Source organism: Myotis yumanensis, unplaced genomic scaffold (assembly GCF_028538775.1).
Source record: "Myotis yumanensis isolate MYYU_CA2020_CCGP unplaced genomic scaffold, mMyoYum1.0.hap1 SCAF_10, whole genome shotgun sequence".
Lineage (NCBI taxonomy): Eukaryota > Metazoa > Chordata > Mammalia > Chiroptera > Vespertilionidae > Myotis > Myotis yumanensis.
Window position 1 is genome coordinate 63,383,655 of NW_027223761.1, and position 26,073 is coordinate 63,409,727.

Below are 26,073 nucleotides of genomic sequence, written 5' to 3' on the forward strand. Positions count from 1 at the left end.
GCTACTTCATAACTGTAATTTTGCTACTGTTATGAATCGTAATGTAAATATCTGATATGCAGGATGTATTTAGGCGACCCCTGTGAAAGGGTCGTTCGAACCCCAAAGGGGTCGCGACCCACAGGTTGAGAACTGCTGATCTAATCCATCGCGATAGCATTAGACCAGGGGTCCTCAAACTTTTTAAACAGGGGGCCAGTTCACTGTCCCTCAGACCGTTGGAGGGCCAGACTATAGTTTAAAAAAAAACTATGAACAAATTCCTATGCACCCTGCACATATCTTATTTTGAAGTAAAAAAACAAAACGGGAACAAATACAATATTTGTATTTGCATGTGGCCCGTGGGCCGTAGTTTGAGGACCCCTGCATTAGACAATGATTAGTAGTAATCGGTATGGATGAGTATGTGTAGCTCATAACTAAATTTTGAAGAAAATCTTTACAGAAGCTTTTAATAATTTGTTAGCTTAGTAGTTTATAGTTGAATTTTATTAGTTTAAATTGAATAAAATAGGTTATTTTTTAGCTAAATTCACTTATGATTTTTTAAATATATTTCCTATTATAAATATACCAGTTATTTTTTTAACCTATACTACGTATAAATCCCTTAAAAACACACAAAGCAAACTGCCATACTTCCTGTCCCAGACTATATTCCTAATTTATAACTTGGAAAACTGGATCAAACAACACTTTTCCATTGTACCTGGCAGATGCATCCTCAAAGTGAATGTGGCATAAGATTTAGAATTTTCCCACAGTAATTTCTCTAACACAGAAAATGAAGGAAAATTTACCAACCACTCCCTTAAAAAATGTCTTCTACTCACATCCTCTGAGCAAGCATCCCTGATCACTCCAGGCTTCTGTCAATACCCCAAGATGATTTCCAGCTCAGGGTGAAGTCCCTTTACCACTGTATCACACTAATGCACACCCAGCCTCAGAGAGGTGATCAACGACAAATATTTGCAGCTGGGCAAAGCTCTACTAGCTCAAAAACAAACAATAAAGGCCCTGTGACTTAAAATGTAACTATTTAAAATTTGTCTCCTGTAGTGTCACCTTTCATCATATTCTCCTAAAGACAGAACAGAAAAGATGCCCTAACCGGTTTGGCTCAGTGGATAGAGCGTCGGCCTGAGGACTGAAGGGTACCAGGTTCGATTCCGGTCAAGGGCATGTACCTTGGTTGCGGGCACATCCCAGTAGGAGGTGTGTAGGAGGCAGCTGATCGATGTTTCTCTCTCATCGATGTTTCTAACTCTCTATCCCTCTCCCTTCCTCTCTGTAAAAAATCAATAAAATATATTTAAAAAAAAAAAAAAAGAACAGAAAAGAACCCAAAATGTATGGCACATTCCAGATAATGCAGTAGTATTCAAAACTTGGACTGGGTTTGACTTTCAATCAATCTGCACACATACAATTTGTACATAGATTTCCATATAAAAGTGGTGGTGGGGGGGGTTCTGTTTTTTTGTTTTGTTTTGTTAATCCTCACTCGAGGATATTTTTTTCCATTGATTTTAGGGAAAGTGGAAGGGAAGGAGGGAGGGAGAGAGAGAAAAAAAGAGAGAGAAAGAGGCATCAATTGGTTGCCTCCAACATGCGCTCAACTACAAATGTGCAACCACCCAGGTGTGTGCCCTTGACTAGTGGGCCTGGCAGAGCAGCAACACCAGCCAAGGCATAAAAGTGTTTTTTAGGATGTACCATGCTCATCATTTTAAGAACTCTTAAGTACCAATCATCAGTATTTCTATATGTGCACATCTGTATTGAAACAGAGCAAATACCTGAACAAGAATACATTAGTTATGTCAAAAATACCTGGGCCAGTGGTCGGCAAACTCATTAGTCAACAGAGCCAAATATCAACAGTACAACGATGGAAATTTATTTTGAGAGCCAAATTTTTTAAACTTAAATTATATAGGTAGATACATTATTATTAACTTAATTAGGGCACTCCTAAGGCTTAGGAAGAGCCACACTCAAGGGGCCAAAGAGCCGCATGTGGCTCGAGAGCCGCAGTTTGCCGACCCTGGAGTCCTGGGCAATTATTAAAAAACATATTTTAATTTAAATTACCTAACTGATGGCCTCATTTCTCCACTCAGTGTTGGGAGCCATAACCTTAGTTGACAAGTGGTTGTATGTTGTCTGTCTCTACCACAGGAATTTTCTGTTTAGGTGTGTCTGAAGGAATGAAGTCCCCACCTAAAATATTTACTAGCAAACTGACTCTCCTTCTTGGTAAATGTTTAATCTCTTAAGTGCAAAGTTCACATTGTCCAAGACTTGCAGAGAATTAACACAGGTTACTACACAAGCTGTTCACACACAATTGCAGCTGGACTTTCCAATGGTCTCCAAGATTACATAGAATGAGCAACCTTTGCCTCTTCTCAGTGACTAATACTAGTATTCTTACGGGTACCTGTTCAGCTTGACTAACAATATCTGGTATTTTTAAAATCCAGACATCTTTTAAGGCTTAAAGTGATTTCAAGTTATAGGCACTAAATACAGGAACAAAACACAGTAACCTACATACCTCACCTTTGGTGTGGACATAAATCCTGAAGTAATATACTAAGATTTACAGCTTTTTATTATCCTATACTCTCATGTGTTAAATTAACATAGCAAAACAACCTGTCTCCTATGCTGATTCACAGTAATATCTTTGAGCGTCTATTTGTTTAAATGAACCAGGGTAAACTGTTTTCAAAGGAACAGTATTTTATTTTGTGTGGTGATAGCCTTTTATTTCTTACTAGTAAGGTTTTCAGGCACTGACTCACTTTGGCAATTGATGTCCATGTAGGTACATGTTTCAGGACTGAAGCAGTGAGTACTGTCTTTCTGCATTTACATACACATAACTATGCACCTATAGTTAAAGTACAGCACATTTTGTATCTAGTCTGTCCATGTTATTTGAGGAGGACTGAATCTTTACTACTTTATAATCCTTCCCCTCCCCTCCCCTCCACCACAAATTTCCAAGCCCCAAGTGTCCAGCTGCTCAACTCCTAACCTACTCCTAACTTAGTGTCTTTACTCAGTTCAAAACACTAAAGCAGTACAAAAAGTGGGCCGTCAGAGCAGCCGTGGGAAGTGAAGTTGGATGGACTCAATAGGCTGCTTCCCACCAGGCCAGCTCTGCGGTGGGCAAATAAAAGAGTGCCATCAAAAGCTCACCTGCAGCTCATTCATCCTTAGAAAAGGGAGAAGCAATGACCTCTGGCTGCTCTTGAATGGGAAGGGAGATGCTAAAAGGAGAGTGTGTGATGCTGCCCTGCTTGGGACTTTAATTCTGGAAACAACTAACCTGCTCTCTGAGCCACAGGAATTCCCCACTGCGTCCCAGACCACTATTCCCATTTTGCTTCCTTCCATGCCAACACCGTCTCACTGATACCAAAACAAACAAACCAAAAAGCCAGCAAGCACAGGCCAAAGAGGTGGGAGCAGGAGGGGGCAGCTGAAGAGCGGGGCCAATTTACAGGCCAGACACAGCCCTGCCAGTTTAAAAAAATGTCCTGCAACAGCTTCACTAATTAGGTAATTATACTGATATAGAAACAGTACCTTCTTTTACTTACTTTGTTCAAAATCTGTTTCCCACCCTATTCCACTGTAAGCACATGGAAAGCAGACATCTTACTCACCTTCCTAATGCCCTCCCATCCATTCCCACCACCATAACTTACAGAAAGTCTGCAAACGTCTTGATTTTATGTGTTATTTTGCTACTGACATTGCTCAATTATAAAAAATGAGCGTTTCTGGTAAGTCATCCGATTTAGTGGTTACGTCCTTGGTTAAGTCTCAAGACTACTCTGGCGGGGAGGGCTGTGGCTAATACAGAAAGCTAAGAGTCACAGCTGTCCCTACTTCATTCCTCTCTTATTAAATCAGAGGAATAAAGAAGCTGAAACCCGGGCTTCAGCAAGCTATTTTAAAGACAACTGACGCTGTCCTTTTCCATGTAGAACTGAGAGTGACAAAGTGGGTAAGGACGGTTCTTGCCCTCCACCCACACCAGCCTCACCAATTAGTCCCAGTGATACATTCCGGGATGCCTGTGCTTGGTACATAAGCCCTCATGTTAGGGATGATTACCAAAAGTCTACTATTTCTTTATTCTATACGTCGTCATTTTTAACTGTTCAGGCTGCGCTTGGGGCTCAGTTAAAGGATAAAAAGCGTTAGATGGAGAGCATATGGGAACACATCTATATTTTTACAGTAATTGTTTCAGAAATAATTTAAGTTTATAAATATTTGTATTCTAAGTTAGGTTTTCCTAACAAAACATCGGTGTTTAAGTCAGATTCTCTGCAATAGGAGCTAAAAAAGTCTCCTGATATGAAAGTAGCAAACAATATTACACCTACTCCTATATAGTATTCACCTTGGTCTAACTCCTCAAAGCCCTCTAAGCATTAGAATTGAATGTAATATTCATTGCATATAATAAGCCTCTACCTACTGATCAATTCACACCTTTCAAATCTAACCTGCAAGAGCCACAACATCCCGTTAGCCAAAGTGGAAAGAGACAAACAGACCAATGTTGAGATAGCAAATCCACCACAACCCGAGGAAATCACTTGACATCGGCCAGGAAGGTCCCATGGCAGTGACTGAAAACCTACCTCTGCAGTCACTAGTGTGCCTTCAAGAAGGTGTTTTAAGTAAGAAGCACAATGGAAATTAAAAGAAATGTTTACTATACTGCTGATAACAAGAAAAAGACCAACTAGAGTCAGCGTGAATGTACTCAAGAGACTTCATAAATTCAGGTATATGAACCTGATGGAATATTTTAAAGCTATGAAATTATTAAAAATTATATCTATAAAAACTCAGAAGTAATTACTATAATCCTCTTTAAAAAGAAACAACAAATTTATATATATATAATTCCTAAATTATATATATAATGCTATTAAAAAGCATACACATAAGTGAAAAAATTAAATTTTATAAGGAAAGTTGTCATTTATTATACAATTTAACAGAGGGGCTACTATGAGTCAGGCCCTAGGTCAGGTGCTAAAGCCAAAATGTTTTTTTGTTCTTTCTCTAAAAAAAAAACTAAAAACAGAGATCTGAACTCTCTGCCTTCTTGGAATTTATAGGTATCATTTCTAAGTCAAAATAATTGTAGTTATGCGAGTATAGGGGTATTGTTTTTTTCCTACATATTAATGCTAATATGATAATATTTTAGTAACATAATAGGCCTTTTTCTGGTGAAGTGTATGTTACAACGCCTGCATTGGGGGATAGACATTTATGACAAGTGTCAAGAAGTGGCACATGAAATGACAACTATTGTTCCACATCTCGGTGGAGTATGATCACTGATGTCCTTTCCCTCTCGGTCCTCTCCCTTCTTCCTAGAGGCTCCTGAGTACCCCTCAGCCAAGTGCGGGCATGGCTCAGCCACCTGTCCTTAGAGACCTGAGAGCAGAAGAAGCCATCAGATTCCAAGAGCCCAGCCACCTCCACACCCCCTCAGGGTAACTACCATTCAGCTAAGAAAGTGAGTGCCTGGCACAGCTCCTCTGAAAGACGGCCAACGTGACCGTGACCATCCCACATGCAGAGAGGGCTTGTCTACGGACTCTGCACTCTGCCCAGTGACTTCTCTTGGAGAAACTCTCATGAATGTAAGCAGCTAAAGTCACACAATGAATCAGACACTCAATCAGCTCATCTTCTCCGGAAAGCCTTTCTTTTGTGGAGATAACATTGCCTTGTCCTTGGATAGCTAGGTTGGGACTTGCTACTTAGGTTTAAAAAAATAATAAAAACATTTTATTTTAAAATGCATGGACCTGGGAAAACTACAGAAGAAATGGCAGAGGAAAGAGAGGAATGTGACTGTGGAAAGGCATGTCAGGGATCATAAATCTCTGCTACTCAACGTGTGGTCCAGGCACCGGCAGCGTCAACATCACTTCAAAGTCTGATGGAAATGCAGAACCACACACCCAACCTGAGACCTTCTGAATCAGAATCTGCATTTAATAAGATCTCTCGGTGTTTTATACACACATAAAAGCTTGGAAGTCGCTGTTCCAGATACTTGTAATATTCTATTTTTATACCTGGAAGATGAGTACACTCAGTATTATTCTCTAAAGTGTACACACATTTTATCCAGTCTTCTGACGATGTGGCCATGTCTCTAATCTACAAATGGACCCCACGCCTACAAACTGACAAGTAGGGGTTGTTAAAATGTGGGAGAAAGAATGCTGCATAAATCTGATCTCCAAGCAGTAAACTCAGATACAGAAAAAAATTCAGAGATCACATAACCGAACCTATTCACCTTGTGAGAAATGAAACCATGTGATTCAGGAAGGGGCATGCCTTCCCCAGGGTCGGAGTGCTAAATTATTGTGGCAAAATTGGATTAGGGCTCAAGTCTCCTAATCCCCAGTAATGTTCTGTGTCCTGTAATAATACTGTTGTAATACATCATGACTGATTCTTTCCCCTATATAAACAAATACTCATGCTAAAAGAGAAATCCGTATTAAGTTAAAAAAGAAATCTTTAAACCAGTACCCTGTGTATTTAATAAGAGACACCCAATACTAATGTTTGAATGAACAACTGTGAGGCAGAGACGAGCATTCTTGTCCACATCTTCTCCAAGGGCAGAGCTGAATTATAGAATCATTAAGTAATTTCCTTATGGAAGAAACCACAGAGCTCAGTTTTAAAACAATGTGTAATACTGTTGGGGAGTAAGTTTCTCCTTGACCCTGTTCGCTGCGCCCATGGTTGGAGTACTCACTCCTTGAATACTGCTCCACTACGTCAACTGTTGGGCCTCAGTTCCCCTGCCAGGATCTGGACCTCCTTGGACACTAGGTATTGGACGGAGAAGACATAAGAAGTCGTAGGTGTATAAGAGAGTCTTTATTGCAGTCCAGGTAGCCATTGCTACTAAGGAGCCATTAGACGAAGCAGTCCAGCAAAGCAAGGACTGCAAATACAGCAGCCCTGCTAGTAAAACAGCCTCACATAACAGCAGCCTCTCACCGGCTGGTCAGTAACACACTTTATACGAACTTAGACAAAATAGTGACATCAATTGTGGGTTATAGAAGGGGATGCTTGCTCAGTGTACCCAGTGAAACTGCTGCGTCCTTGCACCTGCCTATGGCAGCTTGGCCTTGAACATCCTGATTAGGATTCCCACGCTCAGATTGGCCTTGAATATCTGGTGTATACTAACTGATTAGGGTTCCCCAAAATTGCCCTTTACCTTTATCAAAGTCAGAATATTTTACATGTTTAATATTTGAGTGTGTGAATCTGTTTGATTTCAATTAAATCAGAATCATAAGTAGGACTTTTAAAATTATTATTTAGGAAATTGAAGGGGAGAAGATGGGGGGAAGGAGGTAAGGGAAGAGATTAACCAAAGAACACATATACATATATGCATAAAAAATGGACACAGACAATAGTGTGGTGAAGGCCTAGGGTGGGGCAGGGGCTAGGAGGAGGGGGACACAGTGGGGGGGAGGGGAGAATTGGGGGACATCTATAATACTGTCAACAATAAAATGAAACAAAAATTTAGAAAAGTTATTACTTAGGATATTGAAGAACAGTAGTACTCACCAATACTAATTTCATCATCTGTTTCAGCATCACCAATACATTCAAATTGGAAGTCTTGCAGTGACTGGGAAAATTTCTGTACTGCCATAGACAGATCTGTAATTAAAAGTTTAAAAGTCGTAAGTTGAAGGTACCATGGAATACTCATTTCCACTCATAACTTTGATATTAATACTATATTAACCAGAGCCTTTTAAAATACCAGCTTGACAAATGCAAGCAGAATTTAAAGAGACTACTAAAGAAATATTTTAGGAACAGGATCTGCTCTGCTCAAAGGGGATCTGCCCCTTTAAGAAAGTTTTGGTGTCAGTCATGTATTATCTGGAGGCCAACTTCCCAAAGCCTTTATCAAAGAATTACCACTGATTCCCTATAAATGGGGCATTTATTAATTAAATAAATAAATACATAAATAAACAATGCTACTGAGGTTGCTGGTGAGGGGAAAAAAAAAGGCAGCCGACCTTTGATTAGAAAGGGTCATTGATGTTATTCTACACAGACTGTGAAGCAGGTAGGAAATATATTTTTACCAATAAACTACTGGTTTTGATCTTCTTCTAAGGTGAAAGGTCACCTGAAAGGTTGCTTATATATAATCTTGTGATTTACAGGAGACCTCCAACTAAACATACTCTTTAATCTGACTTCCAGCTGAACAGAGTCCAGAGTGTGACTACATCCAGAAGAGGAATTATTTTTTATTCCTGAAGAGAATAAAGAAAAGTCCAGAATAATGAGAAGTAAATCCCTCGGAGGAAAAGCCTAGGATGCAACCTAACAGACTGAATAGGAACGCAGCCTTTGGAGCCAGGCTGCCTGGGTTGAAATCTAAGTCCCACCACTGACATGACCTTGGACAAGTTATGTAACGCCTATGGGCCTGTTTCTCATCTGTAAAAAGTGAATGGCAACGGTACAGCCACCCCACAGAGTTGTTTTAAGGATTAAGTTAATATTTGCAAAAGGTTTAGAATAGAGCCTGGCACTTAAGCACTGTTTAAGTTTGTTAAATAAAATTAAAAATAAATCAATCTGACACTGCAGCATCGCAGAAGCCTTAAAGGTCCCACCTCTGAAGTTTGCACCAGTAGGAAAACATTTCTCAGAAATTCACTCTACACTTCATTGAATGGTTCAAGTCTGATACCTGAACCCTCACATTTAATTCATCACTATGGCCTGACAAAGACTCTCTCTTTGCCAATCTTCAGTCAGGCTCCTCTGAGCCCTCTTCCTGACTAGGCCTCTACTTGGCTCCCCTTCCTCGCTGGGACTACTTAGCCCTGTTTTAACAAGAATCTTGCCAAGTCGATTTAGAACCCGCAGCCTGGATATCTGATATCTGATCAAATTCTTCATCTCCCACCTTCGATGAATAAGTTCTTGGCCTGCCTTCACCAAGAATCCCCCTGACCTTGATACCTCCTCTTAGTGATTTTCCACCCACAACCCCCCCCCCCCCCCCCCGACCCAACCTGCTCAAGTTGAACCTGTTGTCTCTCCCCTATTGTGACACTTGGTATCTACAACAGTGCTGAATAAGGTCTTTCTTACCCTTTTAACAAGTGTCAGAATTTCTTTTTCTTTAAGAGAACAATTATGGCCCCATGACTTACTATGGTAATCCACCAATCATAAAACTCCGAGCCTAAGTGCCTATCAAAGTAAGCACTCACACACAAATAAGTCTCCAAATATGAAGGTCACTTTTGGCGCCACTGTGATCTAAGAACTCACCAACACCCTCACACCACGAACAATTCTGAAGACCGAGGCCTCGAGTCTCAGAGAAGCTTTTAAAAAACAACAACAAATATAAACACACACACAAGAGACCGGGTTTTTTGTTTTCGTTTTTTAAATCTTGTTTGAGAAAATAAATCATGCTCTGGAAAGAGGATGCTACTTGTAGATTAACACCTCTTTCCACAAAAGGGGTCAAATTTTGGGGCCATCTCACATTCTACTTGAGAGGTACTTTCAATTTAAGAGATTAGAAAAGTCTATTAACCTAAGAATGGCTCTGCTTCGGACTTTCAGAAAGAAAGATGAAGAGAGAGCCTCCTAAGTGAATTATCAGTCAAGGAGAAAAACAAAGGCTTCATCAGAACTAGACTTCACCAATTAGCTGTGAAGCCTTGAACAATCACTCATCCTTCCTGAGACCCATTTTTCTTATCTAGACAACAGAGAATTAATACTTAGCCCACAGGGTTGTTATAAAGACTAAATGAGGATGTGCCTGGTGCTCATGAGGCAACTCAATAAATGGCTTCCATTATTATCATTCAAATCCAGCCCATAAAAGTGGAAATGTTAACTGGCCTTCCAGAGAGAAAGGCACTGTGCAAACACATGCATTTATCTGACAGTGCATACCTCTGGCTAAGGGTAGAGAAGTCATAACACCTGTATCAGATGTTATGAGAAGACAAAGAAAGAAAGCAGACTTGTAGGATAACTTTAAGCCAAGCTGTATGTGGGTACTCTCCCAAGACTTGGGAAAAGCATCTATAATAATAAAACCGTAATATTCTAATTAGATCAGACAGCCGGACAACCTTCTGGACGATCTTCTGGACAAAGCTGGGGCTGCAAGGGCCGAGTGCCTTTCACAAATTTCGTGCATCGGGCCTCTAGTTCTATATAACAGTATAAAGGCCTTATGCTAAACTGGATTTGAAGTCACAGATAGAATTCCTACACAGCAGACTTGAGAAGGGGGTGGGAATTACATGAGTAGATCAGGACGCTTAGGAACCCCGTAGCAGATATTCTTCTCTCTCTCCTCCTCCTCCCCACAGGCTCCTCTGAATTTCCCTTTAAGCTTTGTCCTAGGGAAGTCTTAACTAACAAACCCCAATGACTGCCCATTTCATCCTAGACCAGGGGTGGGCAACCTTTTTGTGAGTGCTTGCCAAAACCAGCAAAATCTCTGACTCAAAATTCTTCTGTGTGCCAACCCTAATTTTTTGAGAACATGTTACGTCTACTTGATATCTCTTAAGGTGTATGTATGTGAAGAACTTGAAGAAATAATAAAATTCATTCGAGCGACAAAAACACAGTATATGATGATGAAAAATACATTTATTTTTTAATGTATACATGTACACTGATAGTCCGACAGAGAACTTTATGACTCCGTTTGATATTATCAGTGGGACTTTTGCTGCTGCATCACTGATGACAGAGATTTTACATCAGGTTTATATTTCGTGATCTTCAGAGATATGCACGAGCTACTACTTTCATCCGTCAGGCTACTCCTACTACGAGACTTAACAAAATGCATCACTGAGAACAAAGATTCACAAGCGTATGTGAATGAAACCAAAACACTGGTTGGATCTAGGAAGGCAGGGAGAGTTAAGGCAGAGGCATAGAAATTGCTCTTCCCCTCTCTCGTCAATCCATGTCTATGGTCTTTAAGATAACTTGTTATGTAAAATTATTTATTTAGCTAAGATGCACCTACACTGAATTAATCTGAAAAATAAAAAAGTCAATATTAAGGAAAAAAATGTAAATGGAAGATTATAAAAGGGGGTTTCACAAGCCAGTAAAAGTTACTGGCGTGCCATGTTTGGCACGCGTGCCTGGGGTTGCCCACCCCTGTCCTAGACTGTTCTTTGCTTTTTGTGGCTTTGTAATTCCCATCCCCAAACAAGAACACAGTAGCTGCTTTGTGAGTGATCCTTGTCATTATAGCCAAGTGAGTGAGAGGATGAGCTCTAGTGGCAGATTATCCAGGTTAGCTTCCTGCTTCTACCAATCAGTGGCATGACTATGGGCAAGTGTCATAACCTCTCTGTACTTCAGTGTCCTCATCTGTTCAAGGGAACAGAACCCATCTCTCTGGGTTATTATGAGAGGGAAATAAATGAGTTAATAGATGAAGCATTTAGAACAGTTACACAGAGTTAAACACTTAAAACATTTTGGTTATTTCCATGTCGAACATCTCAGAAAAAAAAAAAGGGCAAGGTAAAATTTCAGAAATGAAGATGGCAGCTATTAGACCTTAGATAAATGGCTTTAAGGGGTTCAGTGCTCAAGAAAATAGTCTAGTGGTAGCAGTTTCTAATTCTTTCTTGGTGCCCTGCAATCATGTTGTAACAGAGACAATCTGATTAGTCAGTATTTCTATGTAAGAGGTGGGTGTCTATTTCCATCCTGGGTAGAATCAAGAATGCATGAATGATCCCTTCAAAGTCCTTTCAAAAGCATAATGAGAAAGGATTCCATAAGAAAATATGGTTCTCAACTAGTTCAGATGATAATTCCAAAAACAAAAGGAAAGTTCAAAATACAATTTATTTTCAACTTCAAAGTATTTTCTTTCTTGATTTACCTTTAATTTTTCTCATTTTCTAAAGACAAAGAAAGCAAAACAAATTTGATGAGATGAAAAATATTATCAAGGTAAAGAAGTTATGATATTTTCTGGCAGTAATATTGACCAAGCTGCAAAATGAGGGATCCAGCTCATGCTTTTAATCTTGGCTCTATCTCTTACTGTGTGTGATTCTGAACTGGAAAACCAACACCTTTTATTGGCTTAAAAACCACATGAAGCAACTATTTCCTAAATCTAAAGTTTCTAAGCAATGATCAGATGTACAAAATCAATGTACTGGTTCTCAAACCATTTAAATAAAATTGAATCACATGTGATTATATAGACCCTGAATTTAAAACTTAAGTTTTTAAAGTTTGTTGTTGAATATTAAAGTATCAAATTGTGTAATGATAGAATCAACATTTTATCTTAAATGCAAAATGAAAGATCAAGTGAATAAATCATTACAAGCAAGAAATCTAGTTTAAGTAAACATGTCTCTTTCTCCCGATTTCTACACAATTATTAGAAATTGAGGACCAACAAGAGAAATATTCCAGTCAGAACCACCATGGCCCCATTCTATGGTGAAGGTAAAGGAATAATATTTACTAGCGAGCAAGATTGTACATAGTAAAGATGCTACAAGTACCACTCACACTACATCCTTTGCATTTGCCTAATCTGCAATGTAAGCATATGTATTTATATTATAACTTGGAAAAAATTAAACTGGGCTTTCATCTGCAATGTTTTTATATCAAAGGGTTAACCTGTAGCACACATGTTTATATGATGTTAATGAAACACTAAAACTTCATTTCATTAAAGAAATACAAAGCAGTAAATTTTAATTATAGCTCTCCTTATACACAGACTTAAGAGCTGGAGTCTATCTGTTATGTTAGAATTGCTAATAGAGTTACTTTTATAATGTAAGCTATGGAAGTGAGTTATATTTATGTCAGAACAAGTACAACCAGCCAGTCCACTGGTATAAGGCAGTCCTTCTTGAAATCTCGTTGCTCTGGGATTAGATTTAAGCAAGACTCACAGAGACTTCGTGTAGAATTATCATCTTCACACTACCATGGAGAAGGCAGACAGTACAAAGCAATGGAAATTCAAAGTAAAAACAGGATATAACCTTCCCTCCAAAAAGACAGAACCCAATAGGGACATGAGCCATGTAAATAAATACTATAATCAACTGATAAAGTCGCCAGTAGAGGTTAATAACACCATCACCACAAATAGTACTTACTATGTGCCTGCTACTTTTCCATCCATTTAATGTAAATTAAACCATGAATAGTCACAACAGTCACACAAATTAGATATCATCACTCCCATTTTACAGATGAAGAAACTGAGGCACAGAGGTTAAATAACTTCACCAAGGCTGCACAAGCTAGTAAACAATAGAGCCGGAATTTCAACCCAGGGAACCTGGCTCCAGAATCCCCACTGAACCACACTGCACAGAGACAGCAAATAAAGACACAATCAGATCTGCTTGAGTGCACAGGGGAAGGCTTCTCAAAGGAATTAATGAAAATGGGACTTAAAAGAGGTGACAATGCACTAGACAAAGCCACATTAAGAAAATGTCCAGAATCTTCAAAAAGGCGTATCCTACAGATCGAACCACATCTACCAAGACTCACACCTAGCTGGGCTACTGGTTATTACCACAAACAAGCCATCCAGTCTCTTGTACCTCTGTTTACATTGTTATTCCACCTTCTTGAGTTATACTCTTCTCCCATGCTCTCTTTCAAGATCTCTCTCACGACTCTATTTCCTCTAAAAGCCGTCCTAATCTCCTTTACACTTCCCACTATATGCTGTGACTTCCCTGCTGTGCTTTCTATTTTACCTTTCATCCAGTTATCCATAAATATGATTTACCAACCTTATTTAAAATAGTGTATTAAAGGAGACTGTACCGTATGTGAATACCGCCAAGTATCCCACACCACCATATCTTATATACAACAGGAACTCAATTGTTGAAACCATGTACTTCTGAAAGGTGGGCAAATACTCCAACCTTCCTGGTGTCTTTCACCTTCCCTTCTTCCCGAGCACACTCTTGTAAGCCCCTACTATGGCTTTTTTAGCCCCTTGTAAAATATGGGTTATCCACTTTCCAAAACAATAATAATAAGAGAGATGTTTTACTATTTACAAGAAGCTTCTATATACACTTACAATGTATATAGCAATAATGTTGGTAAGATGTTTTACCATTTCAGAATTATTAAATATTTTCTTAAATTCTCACACAAAGCTATCAGGGCTGAAGCTCTGAAAACTTAAATAACTTGCCTTGCCCAGAATCTAAGACCTGTACTCCAACCTGGACAGATCTTATGCTTCCCAAATTCTATGCTTTCTAAAGCATACCATATTAATTCCCCAAAACCAATGGGCATTAAAACCAAGGAAGGTGTGACCTTTGGACAAATCTACTCTATCCTTTACCTGTTGTATATATTCTAAGATAGTAAGACTCCATTATTGGACTACTAGAGGCCTGGTGCATGAAATCTGTGCATGGGGGGTGTCCCTCAGCCCAGCCTGCACCCTCTCCAATCTGGGACCCTTTGGGGGATGTCCAACTGCCGGTATAGGGATCGGGCCTAAACTGGCAATTGGACATCCCTCTCACAATCCAGGGCTGCTGGCTCCTAACCACTCACCTGCCTGCCTGATTGCCCTAATTGCTTCTGCCTGCCAGCCTGATCACGCCTAACCACTCCCCTGCCGACCTGATTGACACCTAACTGCTCCCCTGCTGGCCTGATCTCCCCCAACTGCCCTCCCCTGGTGGCCTGTTCACCCCCAACTGCCCTCCCTTGCTGGCCTGTTTGCCCACAACTGCCCTCCCCTGCTGGCCATCTTGTGGTAGCCATCTTGTGATGATGTCGCACATGACGCCACCTAGGCTTTCATTACATAGGATATTAGAGAGGTCTTGTTAGCATGCAATGAGCTAGGGCAAGCATATATTAAATGGTAATTACAAAACACCAAATGTCAAAGGAAATGCTTTCTAATCCCACAAAGTAGCTGAAAAATGTTCTGGGTGTTAAGCTTCCTGAAGGTAAGTATATATTCTTCATCTCTTTGTCCTTAGTGCCCAATAGCAAGCAAACATATGAAGAAAGAGAAAAGACAAGAAATATATAAAAGAGCCATGTTAACCAAACGGCTAAAATTATTAATGTTATGTAGGTTAAAGCATGAGGAAAGACTCTATTCTTGTTCTAACAGGCTTGGGAACTTAAATTTTTTGAACTTTCCAATCCTGCATGAATGCCTGGATATATGTACATCTGACCTTCAGGTAACCTTCCAATTATTCCCTGAAGGGCTCACATGTACATCTATCTGACATCCACATCACTGGAACGTGACCAGACCTCCTGATACCCATCATCCTGACTGCCTGACATCTGACTGATAACCACCTTGGACAATCTAGGGTTAAGAATGCAGAAATGATAATTCTCAAGAATGTACTTTTAGCTATCAGAACTTGTAACTTTTCTTTCTTCTTTGGAACATTCCTGGAATTTTGCCTAGCTGTGTTTCCAGTTTGTAAACTCCAAGACCTTTGAATTAAATCTCTGATCATTTATTTCTAGCAAAGCCTACAGACTCATTCTGAGTTCGTTCAACACACAAAAAAGATCAGAGGGACCAGAGAGAAAGAGAAAAGTGTACATCAACTACCAAGGCCTTCATAATGTAAGGATCCACTATAGATAAGTTACAGAAATGCTTATGGTACTGGGAACACACATGAGTATAACTGCAAGCCTCAACTTAATAAAAAATATATATATACTGTACACAGCAAAATATGTCAAGGCATTACTAAATAAGCCGTGGCTTTTTAGTTATGTTCTTAGAGTTCTCTAAGGGAACTACTAATGTCAGATTGCTAGATGGAGAAAAGTGAGATGAAAAGAACAGTGTGTGTGTGTGTGTGTGTGTGTGTGTGTGTGTGTGTGGCAAAGTGTAAGAAAAACACAGTAAGAACTACCTGTCAATAAAAATCATTTCTATAGCTCTGACTGGAACCAAGTTTTTAAATGCCCACTTTGTTATCTATTTTACATAAATGGCTACAAAATCATTGTTGTCCAATATTAACAATTAAAGAAGGGTCTTTATAAAGAAGGCTCGGGACAAAGCTTGGTACTAGCAATCACTCAGTAAATGTATGTTGAGCTGAAGTGAAATTAACTGAGTGACTTAAGGAATTCTCTTTCCTTAAAGGCCATGAGAAAAGCTGCCATGAAGCAATAGCTTTGTCCACAGCAGGTCAAGGGAGACAATCATCAGAGGCCAATGGTTCCAATGTTGTTCTTCCTGCCCCTGGAAATACAAAAAGCACAGACTATTCTAAGCCACCAAGTTAGCTTGCTGTACCGTGGGTGGAACAACATGGTTGTTTTGTCTCTGTAAAGTTGGTAAAACAAATTAGTCTGGCTTACATGGCCTCATTAAGTTCTATACCAGATATGTATGCAGGGTCTTATCTCTGCATCCTGCTTTGCAGTGAATACATCCCCCCTTCTAGCAGGCAATATAAATCAAAGTCTTTGGTGATAAACTAAAGTCTTCAGTGACGAATGTGCTCAGATCTGGGAAGAAGTCCTTCTTTGGAATCAATCTTTATTTCATGTCATGGGCAAAGTGTGCACAAAAGTCAGATGTGTACATCAATCTAGGGACCACCACTTACTGCTAGAACAAGCGCTTAGCTTCTCTGAATCTCAGGTTCTTCGTGTACGTAAGGAAGATACTAATCCCTTGCAAGACTGTCATGAATATTACATGAAATTGGCTTAGCACGGTGTCTGGTACGGAACAGGAACCTGAAATACTGGTTCTCGACAAATGTTAACTATTAAACCACTATTTATTATGATGGCAAATGCAGAATATGAAATATCTTGATTGTGAGCATAACATATTTAATCTGTGCATTAAGTTATCATCTTCAGTGAAAATAGTGGGCTGGCTTCTCATGAAGACCAAACAGTCTGCAATCCTATAAATGATATGTGTCTGGCAAGCAATTCCAGGAGATTCTGGCCTAAAAACAACAAACAGGAACCAACACTTGGCCAGATTTTATCCACAGTTTCTATAAAGCTACAAATTCCATGAAAATTAAAAACAAAAAACAAAAAAACCACAAAGACTTCACTATTGCTACAATCCAAGTTAAAAATAGAAAGTTCAAAGCATGAAATAAACTACCAGTCTTCCTACCCTGGGGAAAAAAACTTGGGGGGAGGGGGAGCAGAAAGGAAACAATAGCACAACACAGTTTCTCAGGATTCTCTTCCTGCCTTGGTAAGCATTCCTTTGCTGCCTCCCGTGAGATTCTCTTCCTCACACTCTTTCCCAAGGGTTTGTCTTTAGCCACCTTGCTGTACCTCAATATTTGTTCTCTTTTAAATAGTATGATCGGTATCTATATGTAAGTAACTCCTAAGTGGTGGTTTCAGTTTGGGTGCTGGAGTTTCCTAAAATATCTCCTCGCCTTATTTTAACCAGAAAATAGTGTTACCCAACACGAAGGAGGACTTCGCAGTTTTCCTAAGCTTCCTGGCAACACAGGGATGGCCTGCCCTGGTACCTGGGCGTCTGGTCTCCCTGCCCACCCAAGACCTCTTCCCCAGTCTAACCACTCATTTCCCAGTTTGCCAGGAATCTACAACTTCGAGTCTTATTAACAGATTTGGTGACGGACAGTGTTTTGGTTTTGTACCCTCACTTCCAGCCCACTTTCCTCCGAACTACTTGAAGTCTACCCAAGCTGGCACCTCTGGAGGAGTACTTGGTATTGCTCTATCTTTCATATCAGCCTAATGCCAACTCTTAAAACTCACTTCCTTTTTCCATCATCAGCCCCTTCTGGGCATCATATACCAAATACATTTGCGGCTAAACCATAATTTGACTAGTTTCCTAGTTTAATTTCCTTTTTAAAAAGTACCGCACTAAGTTGCTCCCTACTAGGCAATGTAATCATATCATCTTTCCCCTGTTCTTAGGGGCCATCTTTTCTTTCCCAAACTGTTCTTTGCACCCTCGATATTCCAGCCAAGCAAATCAAGCTAAACTTGAATTCTCTCAACATCCACTTCGTCACTCTCCGTGTTGGACACAGCCCTTGTCTCTGCTGTGACCTTTTCGTGTCTTCCATTAAAGAAGTACCGCGTACTCACAGCAGCACCGGAAGCTGTATCAGCTCTTACAAGAGCCGCTGGCTGTACCTGAAGATGATGCATGTAGCTGCCTTTCGTCCTTTTAAGGAGCCTTTAAGCCCTGCCTCCCTAGATGAACTGACCTGAAATCCACCCTAAAAAAAAAACCCACCGGGGCATGTGCTGATTTTCAGATACCAAATACGGGGACAGCTTAACATGCGCAGCCATGGCCGGGGGTTCAGAAAGCCACGGGTTCTGTTAGTGTATCTTCCTGGTGCCACAACTTTTATTAGAAAACTGGGGGAAAGGAAGCTAAGAAGCTTTATACTGTTTTACATTTTTTAAATGCACGTATTGTGGGTAAAGCAGAATTCATATGAATTATCTTATATCTCGTTCCGCCCACTGAGGCAGCCAGTTTGGGCCAAGCCATGGCCCCTCACTGATAGAAAATTTTGAGAAGTGCTTCAGTACTATGATCTACCTCCTTTTTCAATGTCTGTTGATATACCCTACAATTTTTTATATTATTTTACTTGTATCTAAGTGCCATGACACTCCTCGAACATGAAAGCCCGTGAAGGACAAAAAAACCTCTCCAGTCTTTATTGCATCCAGCATAGGACGCTGTCCATTAACAGGGCAGCACGCAGGGATTAGAGGCTGTATTTAGGAAAGGTACACTAAGGCCTTTCCAGGATTGGCAAAGAGCAAGTAGAGATAAGAAGCCAGGTGGTTAGAGGCAGACTTGCCTCCAGCTACAAACGATGCTACGAGGAGCAAAGGAAAACCAGAGCCCGCCAACACACACCTAGCCAATCTGGACATCAAATCAAATCGATGCGATCTAAAGAGCCAGAGAGAATGGCTCTTTCCTTTCAGATCTTTTGCAAGCTGGGCAAAAAGCAAAGACGAGGAAACTGACCAAAGCAGCCCAGATATTTCAGGTGCTGACCTAAAATCTCAGCATCGCGTTAGAAGAAACCCTACTCTAAAAATGATTCTGGTGGCCTAAGTAAGTTTGAAGGGGAGAGCAGTTAGTTACCAGTTTTGCGTTGTTGTTTTTTTAATTCTGTAAACTTAAATCATTAGAGAAGAGAGCAAGTGAAGATTTTTATTTCTTTGCATCATTTTCTAATACAAAGAGGTCCCACTGAAATGTAAGAGCAAAGATTTTGGTGTCAGACTACTAGTTAGACAATGGTTTTGCTATGTGGACAAGTTAAGTTAGGTAAGCTCTTCAAGTTTTCAATTTACCTATCTGTAAAATGAAGATCCTATTAATAGGCCTCCTTCATACAATTGTGATTACCACATGAAGCCAGCATAGCACATAATGAGAGCTGGATAAACCCTCACATTGTAACTACTATTATTTTTCAGAAGGAAATCATGGACTAGAAAGACATGTCGTTCTTGGCTCTCAGTTACTGGACCTTCATTAAGCTTCCCTCCCTGTGCCTGCCAACCAACACTAAAGTGACAACAAACATCACTACAAGTCAATTGCTTCTCTTCCAAAAGGTAAGTTTACCATTTACTTAAGTGCATTTTCCCATCAGCTGTTTAGCAACATGCAACATTCAAGTTGTCTACAGCACTCATCTTGTTGCCAATGCTTGAGATAGGAAAGCTCTCAAGAATCATCTCAGTGGCTAGGTATCTGCATTCCAGCATTCCTTAAAACATTCCTAGATCCCATAATGAAATCCTTAACCAGCCAAAGAAACAAGCTTAGCAAGCTAACATACATGAACCTCCAAAGATTTTTCAAGCACAATTTAAACAGAATGACAAGTTAAAATGCAAGCGCAGCTTTGGCTGTGTTTATTGTGATAGCAATATTTGGGTTTCCACTGTTGTATTCTTTAGCCAAATACAAATGTACAGTGTCACGTCGTGTCATGGCTATCCACGACCACGATGGTTATTGCAGAGATTTTTTTCATATGACTAACATCCTCTTAAAGACTGGAAATGGTTTGTAATGGATAGTAATTGAAAGGCGAATACATAAGCCTCTGTCTTGGACGACATGAGAAGCATGCTGGCACCATGCCTCGTTTTTCCGAAAAGAAACAGAAAAGAATGACACTGTGAAACGGTCGAGCCGCGGCTGCCAGGGAAGGAGGGGCACAGAGATCATTACTCTCCATTTACACAATGTTTTCTGTGAGTTGCTTTCAATAAACTTCTTATCCTACATGTTGACAAGAGTTCATTTTTCTGCTGTCCTGCCCCATTTTGAAACGCTGAAACAATTTTTGAGATTTCAGGAGAACCACATTTTAACATTGTAGATTTCATTCCTATATCTCCGTAGCCAACCCCTCACCCCATCTTTGAGTTATCACAATAGAGATGATGATTTTTAGTGGGATACACTTTATTACTTTTTTATTTAATTTTAATTCCAAGTGTTCTGTTTTTAATAACTTGACTTACTATGGCCATCTCACTACTTTAAATACACATGATGAGATTTTTCAAATCAAATTTATACCCCTGGCCTCACTGGAACCCCCATAGGGCAGTGATGGCGAACCTATGACACGCATGTCAGAGGTGACACGCGAACTCATTTTTTTGGTTGATTTTTCTTTGCTAAATGGCATTTAAATATATAAAATAAATATCAGAAATATAAGTCTTTGTTTTACTATGGTTGCAAATATCAAAAAAATTCTATATGTGACACGGCACCAGAGTTAAGTTAGGGTTTTTCAAAATGCTGACACGCCGAGCTCAAAAGGTTCGCCATCGCTGCCATAGGGGAAACAGGACTGAGTAGGTAATTATCTCCCTATTACAGATGAGGAAACTAAGGTTAAGTGACTTGTCCCAGCAACAGAACCAGGGCTGGAATCCTAAGCTTCCATGTCCATCAACTTTCTTCCTATACCACTTTAAATAAATACTCCTCTTATACTTACAATTCTAACCTACTGGGCTTAGCTCAGTAGTAAATAATGATTTTTACCCGATCGTTCATATTCTTCCTTTTCTTATTTACCATTTTCTCACTTTAAAAATAGAATCCTTCATTTTTATGGATCTTTTATCTCAATCATGTAACTATTTTAATTTCCTGTGTATTATATATTTACATGGATGGTCACTATAAAAATACATCAGTGGCTTTGAAGAAGATACATATCTTATGATTAAAGGGCTATTTTTTTATTTGGGGGTCATTGATTATATTCCTCAGAAAACAAAAATGAATCTCAATCTTCTGTTCCAAAAATGAAAATTCATTCACATAAACGCCATGCTGCTTGAGCGCCAGCGTGCATGTACTTCAGTGACCTCTGCAGTCAGCAGCTGCCTGCTGTGCTTCTGAAAGGCTCAGGTTTTCATTTCACAGCCAGAACTGAGGAAATCCAACTGTGTCAACTCCTGCAACTAAGTCTGGCTCTAGAGCTTCCCACACTCTGGAAAGCATGTTGTCTCTAATTACTTTATTGCTACAAATCATGGGACTTTTCATACAAATGATACACACCATTGATGCGAGGCTTTTATTCGACAGCCCGCAGCCAGCCCATGATTAGGTCACCATTCAAGTAAAACACTTAAAGTTTATGTGGTTTTCAGTTCTCCCTATTTGGCATTTATGGTTTACTTCAAAACCTATTAATATTAGTTTCTCAACTAATAAAATTTTAATTGTAACTTTCATTTACCATAGCCCATACATTCTAAAATGCTAAATGGTAAGAAAGACCCCCCCCCCACCACCACCCACTAGTTAATATACCCACAACTTTGGCTCCATGAAACTCTTTATATTGTATACTCCACTCATATTGAACAATGGCATCTTTTGGGACATCTGACGTTGTCAAGGAAGAATTATCACTAATCTCAAGGAGCTAGTAACCGAATGAAACCAACAGCACACAATCCTCAATCGCCTTTTCCTATCTTTGAATGCCACAGAAACCTAACACCATGATCCGCCTGTTCAGGAAATATTTGGCATCAGAGTGTGAAATGAGAAATTAGTTCTCTCTAGCTTAGCTTCTCATTCTTGAGCATCCAAATGGCCTGAAGCCTTTACGCCACCCAGTCCCCTGGACTCATTTCTGGCAGAGGCTTCAGTGTAAAACAAGAGCCCCAGGGAGCTACCCGCAGCTGTGTGCTTATGAAAGCCACTCCGGTCCCCTAGAAATGCCCAAACAGTGGGGCCCTGGACAGCATTTCAACAAGGGCTCCCCAGATAACGAACAAGGTACTGGAGTCGTCTGCATTTTCAGGATGAAGATTCGTGAGAAGAGATAGACAACTCAGAAATGAAACTGTGCGCACTGTTTGCCCCACAGGCTCCCTTGATCATAACTTTTTAAGTACAGAAAATCCTCTAAAATCCAAGCTTCCTATTCAGTCCCGATATTGTGCAGTCAGGAGCCAGCCACTGATTCAAGGTCAGTGACTTTTATGACAAACGAAATAGTTTGTGCACTAGTTGCCACAGGCCTGTGTTCTAGGTGTGGGGCTAAGTACTATCTTCAGCTAATGAATTTAGTAACCTATGTTACATCAGAATAGTGAAGGGTATATCTAGACTTCTCTATGAGAATCCCTAGAAATCATGCCTATTGAGTGACTAATAACTACTACAACAGCAACATTACAAAAAGGTACATTGGATATCAGAATTATTTAGCATCTAAATTATTAGATTAATGAAATAATGCATTTCTTTAATCACAGCCCCTTGAATCAAGGGAGTAAAGAAGTCTTGACCAAATAAAAGTCATTGGGTTTTCAGCTTTATTGAGTAATACTAGTAAACCTGATATGTAATCAGCAGACCACTTACATATAAATGCTAGTTTCTAAAGGGCTTGAGAGATTTTCTTCCTAAATATCTTGACTATTCATCTGCAAAGAAAGCTTAGTGCTATAAACTAGCACTACCTGTAGAGAATAATTTACTTAAGCAAGGGTAAATTTTAACCCTGTATCAGTTGCAACTGCAACAAATCCTACAACAGTTAAGTACAAATTAATGAGTTTACTGAAATATTAACAAAGTAGTTCCTTTTACCAAAACTTTCCCACATAGGTTCATTTACTCAATATGCAATTTCTACAAGGCTCTGTCTACAAAAATCCCACTTCCTAGCATCTAGACCAGTGGTTCTCAACCTTCCTAATGCTGCGACCCTTTAATACAGTTCCTCATGTTGTGGTGACCCCCAATTTCATTGTTACAAATTGAACATAATTAAAGCATAGTGATTAATCACAAAAACAATATGTAACTATATATGTGTTTTCCGATGGTCTTAGGCGACCCCTGTGAAAGGGTCATTCGACCCCCAAAGGGGTCGCGACCCACAGGTTGAGAACCGCTGATCTAGACACTTTAGAAATTGAGACACTGGAGTGAATTGGGAATGTCAGACAACTTGACTACAAGAGAAAAGTGAAAAACTTTGCAGAACTAAAGACACTGAAGAGAGTACCTTCTCTAAACCCAATCAATTAAATATGAGAAGAATTTGTCAATTTATCAAACTTCCTAATTTGGATTAACTCCAGATTACTCAAAGGCAGTGCAAAATGAATGCTGATAATATACCCACTAGTTAAAAAGCACTAAAATAAATGAGAATTCACTCAAAATGAAATGCTTTTCCCTCAAGTGAAGAAGAAATTGGTACTTGAATTATCTAAATATAGCCTCACTCCCTCAGTCCCTTCAAGTCTTCAAATATCACCATCTCAGTAAGGTCTTCCCAGGCAAGTATTCAAAGATGTAGCCGCCCCTAAGATGATCTCTCTCTTACCTATAACCTCCCTCATTCATCTTTCTCAGTAGCATGCATAACCATCTGACCCTATGACATCTTACTCATTTTGTTTCTGCCAATTAGAATATAATTTCTATGAAAAGACAAATTTTTGCCTATTGTTATCACTGCTCAACAAACAGATCTGGACCTGGTACATACAAAGCCTTTATTAGTTTGCATAAACAGATGAATGAGACTAAAAGCATAGAGTAAGACCCTCTAATAGTGGCCTTCTTAAAATAGAATATCCTCCAGTGAAATCATAGCTTAAGCACAGCACTGTTTTATTACTATTAAATGAAAACAAAAACATATTATAGAATATCAGATTATGGGATACATTTTAAAATAACTTAAAAAAAAATGTTGGCTTGCCACAAGCAGGATGGAGCTCTACAGTAAATAGTCATATGGGGACAGAGGAATAGGTGTTTAGAATGCAATGTGTTTCCTCTCTTCCCCTTTAGGGGTAATTTTGTAGGAATGTATGGGAAGTAATATGCCGGAACTAAAAGATCATCAACAGAAACAATCACATTTTTTTATACGTCTGAAAATAAATCACTGTTTCCCAGTTATGCATTTCACTGTTAAGCAATAAGAAGCTAACCTGAATCAGGACTAGAGTTTTCACAGTTAATTGCCTACAAGAATGGATAAGAACTCAGCCAAGGAGAAGAGAGCTAGTGAGAAATCGGCATAAAGATGAACATGGCCTAAACTCAAAGCTCCTTAAGTACCGGTTTCTTTCTCAGAAGAAATGAGGCCATGCTTGACAGACTGAACCTTTTTAAAATCACAGTTAGCACTTGTTACATGAAAGATCTTTTATTTAAAGCTCTTTCCTTCCCCACTAAGTTCTTCAATATGTCTGATTGCTAGGTTAGTGTTCAATATTTCAATTCCAAATTGAGGAATAGTTCTTCCATGCTCCCCCATAATCTACTAGTGCCCTTGCTTACAATGACTAATGAAAACATATATTTATACATGTGGTGAAGTGCTCCAGGAATCTTACCAATTCGGTGAGGAAAAAATATTTTAAAGTTTCCCAAATTAACAAGTTTAAATTTTATTTATACTCATTTTATCACGAACTCTGCCTCCTACGCACTTTTCCTCCCCACCCACCATTCTTCACCTCCCACCGCCCTCCCCCCCCCCACCCCCCAGAACTTACAGCTCAGAATAATGTTCACCTCTTGAACAGAATTATCATTAAGTAGCAAAGAAGAGATGGGCTTAAATCCTAGTTCCATGACTAACTAGCATTGTGTTACCTTGAGCAAGTTTCTTAAACTCTTTCTCACAGTCTCAATTTTCTCTCTAGATAAAAGCATGCCACTGCTTACTTCACAATGGTGGTGGGAAAAGTAGAGAAATTCAGAGCCCCAATGTTTATTAAGTAAGTATGTTCCTCTCCCACTCTGTCCCAAAGGAAACTATTGGGTGCACCATATAAGAATGGAAGGGGGTGAGGATGATGGTGACCCGCATAACCTGGTCTTTTAAAAATTTCATATTCAAGCCCTGGCCAGTGTGCTCAGTGGTTAAAGCAACAGCCCATACACCAAAGGGTCGCAGGCTTGATTCCTAGTCAAGGGCATGTACTTGGGTTGTAGGTTCAATCCCCACCTTGGTCAGGAAGCATGCAGAAGGCAACCAATCGATGTCTCTCCCTCTGCCTTCCTCCCTTCCTCTCTCTTAAAAAAAAAAAAAGATTATATATATGTGTGTGTGTGTGTGTGTGTGTGTGTGTGTGTGTGTATAAAAGGCTAATATGCTAAGTGTCCGACCATCCGACAGGTCGCTATGATGCACACTGATCATCAGGGGGCAGATGCTCAATGCAGGAACTGCCATGATGCACACAGAGAAACAGCACTGTGGACCTGGTGCCCACAAAGCAACACTTGGTCTCCCCCAAGTGGGACACAGGTCCTGCTACCACCCCAAAGCGACACCCCACCAAATCGCAGCCAATGCTGCCGAGAACCCATGGCACAAAATTCAG

At 39.7% G+C, this 26,073-nt stretch overlaps 1 protein-coding gene across 4 annotated transcripts in view; it reads right to left on the reverse strand.

Annotated features, from left to right (window-relative positions):
* Positions 1-26,073, reverse strand: part of ARHGAP42 (Rho GTPase activating protein 42) — a 253,909-nt gene that overhangs the window by 186,434 nt on the left and 41,402 nt on the right. For all 4 annotated transcript variants that reach the window (XM_070425922.1, XM_070425919.1, XM_070425920.1 and 1 more), the window contains exon 2: positions 7,672-7,767. In XM_070425922.1, the coding sequence (XP_070282023.1) occupies positions 7,672-7,767 (96 nt within the window). The remainder of the gene's footprint in view (positions 1-7,671; positions 7,768-26,073) is intronic.